The following is a 5,760-nucleotide window of genomic DNA, read 5'->3' on the forward strand; positions in this document are numbered from 1 at the left end:
CCCCAGGAGGCCGCCAACAGGGCCTCCAGCCCCGTCCACCCCACAGGGGCCTGCTCTGCTGGACCTGCAGCCCAGGGGGCCTGGGGGGAACCGGCGCCCACCTTGAAAGCATGTGGTAGGCGTCCTGCTTGTCCACGGGCTTCTCCAGAACCAGCCCGTCCACTGCCTGCAAGAAAGGGACCCAAGGCTTCCCCACTGCCCGCTCCCCAGCCACCCGAGCGCTCACGGCCCCTAACTCTCAGGCCCTGGGGTGGAGGCCAGGCCTCCCCCATGCCAGGGGAGCTCCCCCCGTGGAGCCCCACCCAGCCCTGGGAGACGGTCCTGCTGCGTGCCCAGCAGCCTTTGAGCTGGCCATGACCCTGCCTCGGCCTCCTGGGCAGCTTGGGCCGCCCCCGGCTCATTTCTTTTATTGACACGAAACTGACACTCGAGGTTCACCAGTGCAGAGTGACAATTCAGGGCATTAGCACGGGCAGCACGCTGGGCGGCCACCACGGCCACGTGTCCATCCCGAACCAGGATGACCCCACCCGCAGAGCTGGTGGGGTCTCCCGCAGAATAAGACCCCAGGCAGGAATGGTGGCCCACACGTGGAACCCGGAGCCTGGGAGGCCGAGGCAGGAGGACTGCAAGCTCAAGGCCTCGGAAGTGAGCAAGACCCTCTCCCAACAAAGAGGGACATGTGGACAGAGACCACACAGAGGACGGACAGCCACAGGACGATGAGGCAGAGGTGGGCGCACATCTGTAGGCCAGGAACGGCCATGGGGCGTGGAGAGGCAGGTCCCCGCGGTCTCCCAGCCTGGGACGCCACCGCCGCCCACGCCCTTGCAGTCTCGGGCTCAGACCCGCGGTGGCAGCTGTCTGCGCTGGAAGCCCTGGGGGTGGCACTGTCCCTGCAGCCCTGGGAAACGGCACATGCCCAACCACAGCAGCGCAACACCCGCTGCCCCTGCGCGTGGGACCCGCAGCGGACAGACGCCCAGCTCGGCAAACCGGGGGGACTCACCACGATAGTGTCCGCCCCGATGACCACGTCGGGGGTCCGGAGGTCCTTCTGCAGGCAAGCAGACCAGGTTTAGAGGGGCTCCCCAGCCTCCCATGGCCTCCCCCTCACTTGTGGGTGTCCCTGGCACTCAGCTGACTTCTGGGGGAGGGTCCCCAGCGTGACCCCCTGCAGGGCTAGTGCAACACCATGCCCTGAAGGCCACTCCTGGAGCCCGGGGCAGGTGCCCTTGGACCCCTCCGGAACGGCCTTCTGTACCGGGGCGCATGGGGCCAGCGCGCTCTGCTCTGGGGCCCAGATGCCCTGGACCCTTTGGGACCTAGGACCTCAAGGTCCCTGGCCACTCGGTGTAACGGGAGGAACGGGTTCGCAGAACTAGGAAGCAATCCAGGCCGAAAGCCCAAGACTCTGCGCAATTCGAGCAAGGCCTCAGCGCGCATCACCAACCCCCAGGGTGACAGTGATGGCCACCTCCCTGTTCACAGCTGGACGCCAGCCTTAGCTGGGAGGGGCTCACGAGTCCTGGGTGCTGGGGACCAATAGAGGAGCCACTGATTGTGCCCGAGGGGAGCGCGCATGAGGGCGCAGCACCGCACAGGCGGAGGGAAGCGCTATAACTCCACCAACAATGCGGAGCGCACATGTGCGCGTGCGCATCACCCGGCGCAGGTGGCTCTAGTCCTTCTATAGGATCCTGGCGTCCGTGGCACGCACCCTACCCTAAGGACCAGCCCCGCCAACCCTGCCCATGCCAATGGATCCCGACAGCGCCTTACGCATCCCACTCCGCCATCAGCTGCCTTAACCCTGCGCCCCCCATGCACACGGCTGTATTCATCATGGTGGGCGTGGTGGCCCTTAGGGTCAGTTACACCATCAGCAATACCCTACCCTGACCCGTGCCTTAAGTTTCCTGCAGTATCAATTATGATGCATGTTACACTGTCACCCAGCGACCCTTCAGTCCCGGGTCCTATTAATTATAGCAGCGCATCGCATCACACATTAGCACACAGCAGCAGAAAAGCAAGAGTAATTGTGTGTTAACGTTCACACTACAGTAGAGTGTCACACTGTAACACCCGGCGGTGGACACCCGCGTGGTATGTCCGAGATTGCGGTCCTACGTTCACTGCAACATTTTCTCCTACTAACAGAGATGGATATGAATGGCGAGTCTTGAATCAGCTGACTATTAACTATAACAGAAGGTCACACTACATCACCCCGCAACAGAGACGCTGCATTCCTTCTGTACCCTAAATGTCCACGCTGAGCCTGGTGCAAGCCCCCACGAGCGGCTCGGGAGGCTGAGGCAGGAGGACCGAGAGTTCAAAGGCAGCCTCAGCAATTTGGAGAGGCCCCTAAGTAACTCAGGGCGGCCCTGTCTCTAAATGAAACATAAAATAGGGCTGGGGTGTGTCCCCGTGGTCCAGTGCCCCTGAGGTCAATCCCTGGTGCCAAAAAGAAAACGTCCACGTTGCATTAAAGGCCGCAGAGGAGCGAGCGGCACTCCTGCCACGGCCCGGTGCGGAGCTGCGTGCGCGGACTGCGCGCCCCACCGGCCCCATCCGCGCGCCCCGAGGTCCCTCAATGCCACCCAGCGAGGGAGCAGGACAGCCCGCTTGCCTGGTGCAGTCTGTGCGCCACCTCCAGGGCCTTCTGCTTGGCCGTCTCGATGGCGTAGGCATAGGGGCTGGGGAAGGAGGCTTTGCTGAGCGTCTCTTTGAACTTGGACGGCACCACCTCGAACCGCAGGCCCTGGAACACAAGAAGAGCGTCTGGGGCCGGAGGCCGCCAGGGGCAGGGGAGCGCGCGCGAGGGCGCAGCAGCGCACAGGCACAGGTGGTAGGGCGGGAGGGCTGGGTCTGCCGAAAACGGGCACCTTCCCGCGCTCTGTCCCTCTCCCCAGCTGCTCGTCAGGTGGCTCAGCCGTCATTTAGGGCCACCAGCTGCTGGGGACCTCGGACCTGGTGGAAAAGGCTGGGCGAGGAGGACGCACTGCCGGAACTGTCATGGTTACATGGTGGCTCCTGGTACCTACCACTCAGCCACGCTGATTCTGTGTCCTAAAGGACAGCAGTACAGTAACTAGCATGTGACACTATCCTACCTATGAGCCACCCGGTCATTCTCTACCCTGAGTGACACACTAGAGTCAATGGGACAGCACTTTACATTACAGTTCCTAGCAATGGACACACTACATCAGTTCTGTGTCCAAAATGATCATGTGGGCGTGGCCGACTCACCTGTCACGCCAGCCACAGGGGAGGCCCAGGCAGGAGGCTGGCAAGTTCAAGGCCAGCCTCAGTGACTTAGTAAGACTCTGTCTCAAAAGTATCTTTAAAAATGGCTGGGACCACGCAGGTGCGAGCCTGTCATCCCAGTGGCTCAGGAGGCTGAGGCAGGAGGATCACGAGTTCAAAGCCAGCCTCGGCAACTTAGAGAGGCCCTAAGCAATTTAATGAGATCCTGTCTCTAAATAAAAAATAAAAAGGGCTGGGGATGTGGCTCAGTGGTAGAGCTCTTGCCTAGCATGTCGGGCCCGGGTTCAATTCCCAGTACTGAGAAAAAAAAAACCCAAAAAGCCCATATTATTTATAATAGTGATTACATAGTGGCCCGTAATTACAGATGAGCTACATTTATTCTGCATTCTGAACGACACTATTATATTTAAATGCAATACTACGTTACATTACCACAGACAGTAACAGCTCAAGTACGCTGATTCTATATCTTAAATGATTATACCAATTACAATGGTAATCCCATAGCAAGAGATCGATAATTCTAGAGATACAATCATTCTATATTCTAAATGAATATAAGTCTACATTCTGTATATTAATAGCCACAACATATTGCACTGTAACCTATAGGCACAGATAAACTGCACTGAATCTATTTCCTAACTGTAAATCTAATCACATAGCAGCCCATATATCAAATGCATGGTTCCGTATTCTGAATTATAGTCTTGCCTTATTTTATTTTGTGGTACCAGGGTTGAACCCACGGGTGCTTAACCACTGAGACACATCCCCATCCCCTCTTAAAAAAAAAAAAATTAAAAATGGTTGACAGCCCTTTATTTTATTTATTTATTTATTTATTTATATGCAGTGCTGAGACTCGAACCCAGTGCTTGACACAGGCCAGGCAAGCGCTCTGCCATTGAGCCACAACCCCAGCCCTCTGGCCCCTTGTATTGTTCATTTTGACACAGGGTCTTGCTAAATTGTTCAGGGCCTCGCCCAGCTGCTGAAGCTGGCCTCCAGGTTGCAATCCTCCAGCCTCAGCCTCCCGAGCTCTTGGGACGGCAGACGTGTGTCACCACGTCCGGCTTAATGACCCTGTTAGTCGTAACCATACATCACCTTATAACACAGAGTCATGGAAACGCTGCATGATCTCTCTCCTCAGGGCACAGGGCAGTATTGATTGGGGCCCTGGGGTCGCAGCTCCGGGGAGTCAGGTGGCTTCTGGCATACCCAAAGGTCAGTGAACTCACAGTGTCCCACCATGAGATCGGACAAAAGGGGTGGCCACTCACGGTGGCTCTTGCGTGCGAGGGATCTATGAGGGAGCCCCTGGGGACTCGGCGATAGCAGCTCCAGTCTAGTGGGGACAGGGTGTGGACCTGAACAGGAGGGGGGCAAATCCCCTGTGGAGACTTCCTGTCCCCACCCATGGGGCTGCACGTGGCCCTCCCCACCTTCTGCCCTGTCCCTCCCACCCATTTCTCCTGGACCTGCCGGGCCCATCCCCCTCTGTCCCCGTGGTGGACCTCTGGACAGCACCCCCCCAGTCTACCCACCTGCCTCCTCCAAAACCTCGGCCAGGGCCTTCTCCCTCAGCACTGGCCGCTGCCCCCAGCACCTCTCCCCATAAACCAAGCTTCCCAATACCCACTTCTGCTCTGGACCCCCTCACAACTGCCCCAGGACACCCAGGCCGGGCAACCACTGACCCCACCCACAGGCCAGTAGGCCACTAGACCCTGGACCCCAACCCCAAGACCATGTGGTCCCCTTCCCTGGGGCCTGGGGACCCTCCATCCCCAGATCCCCCTCCTTATGCTCCACAAAAGATCCTTTTCCTCTTCCCTATGGTCACTAAAGCCCTGCCCAGGGTCACTAGGGTCGCCCCTAAGCCTTCCAGTCACCCCAGTCACCAGGTCCCTGCAGTCACTAAGACCACCTCCCCAGGGGACCGGCCTCCCCCACCAGGACCTCCCCCAGCCTCTGGCCCCTCAGCAGGACAGAGCCCCTGGGCACTAGGACACCTGGTCCCTATTACTGGGGGCTGTGTTCACCAGGGCCGCGTCACTAGGATGTGCCCCACCTTGTCACTCGTCCCCATCCCCATCAGTTAGGGAAAACCCCACCTCTGTCACGAAGACCCCCACCCTGATCACTAGGGTCCCCAATAGGGCCCCGACCCCTGTCACAAGAATCCCCCCATTTCTGGTCACTAGGTCACCCCCACCCAGTCACTGGGACCCTCACCTCTGGTCACTAGGGCCCCATGGTCACTAGGTCACCCCCACACAGTCACTGGGACCCTCCCTCTGGTCACTAGGGTCGCCTGGTCACTAGGTCACCCCCATCCAGTCACCTCTGGCCACTAGGGCCCCCTGGTCACTAGGTCACCCCCAGGCAGTCACTGGGACCCTCACCTCTGGTCACTAGGGCCCCCTGGTCACTAGGTCACCCCCAGGCAGTCACTGGGACCTGTCTCTTATACAC

At 59.0% G+C, this 5,760-nt stretch overlaps 1 protein-coding gene across 2 annotated transcripts in view; it reads right to left on the reverse strand.

Annotated features, from left to right (window-relative positions):
- The window catches only part of Asmtl (acetylserotonin O-methyltransferase like), a 24,996-nt gene extending 20,278 nt beyond the window's left edge, over nt 1-4,718 (reverse strand). Inside the window, exons 1-4 of one of the 2 annotated variants that reach the window (XM_015506835.2) lie at nt 4,566-4,718; nt 2,636-2,767; nt 1,010-1,057; nt 102-166 (exon numbers count right to left, since the gene is read on the reverse strand). In XM_015506835.2, the coding sequence (XP_015362321.2) occupies nt 102-166; nt 1,010-1,057; nt 2,636-2,767; nt 4,566-4,703 (383 nt within the window). In that variant the 5' untranslated portion in view covers nt 4,704-4,718. Of the gene's footprint in view, nt 1-101; nt 167-1,009; nt 1,058-2,635; nt 2,768-4,389; nt 4,423-4,565 lie in introns of those variants that run through there. The other variant, XM_048784641.1, reaches the window with a different exon arrangement.
- Nucleotides 4,719-5,760: the final 1,042 nt, after the last annotated feature.

The sequence above is a fragment of the Marmota marmota genome, unplaced genomic scaffold (assembly GCF_001458135.2).
Source record: "Marmota marmota marmota unplaced genomic scaffold, marMar, whole genome shotgun sequence".
Lineage (NCBI taxonomy): Eukaryota > Metazoa > Chordata > Mammalia > Rodentia > Sciuridae > Marmota > Marmota marmota.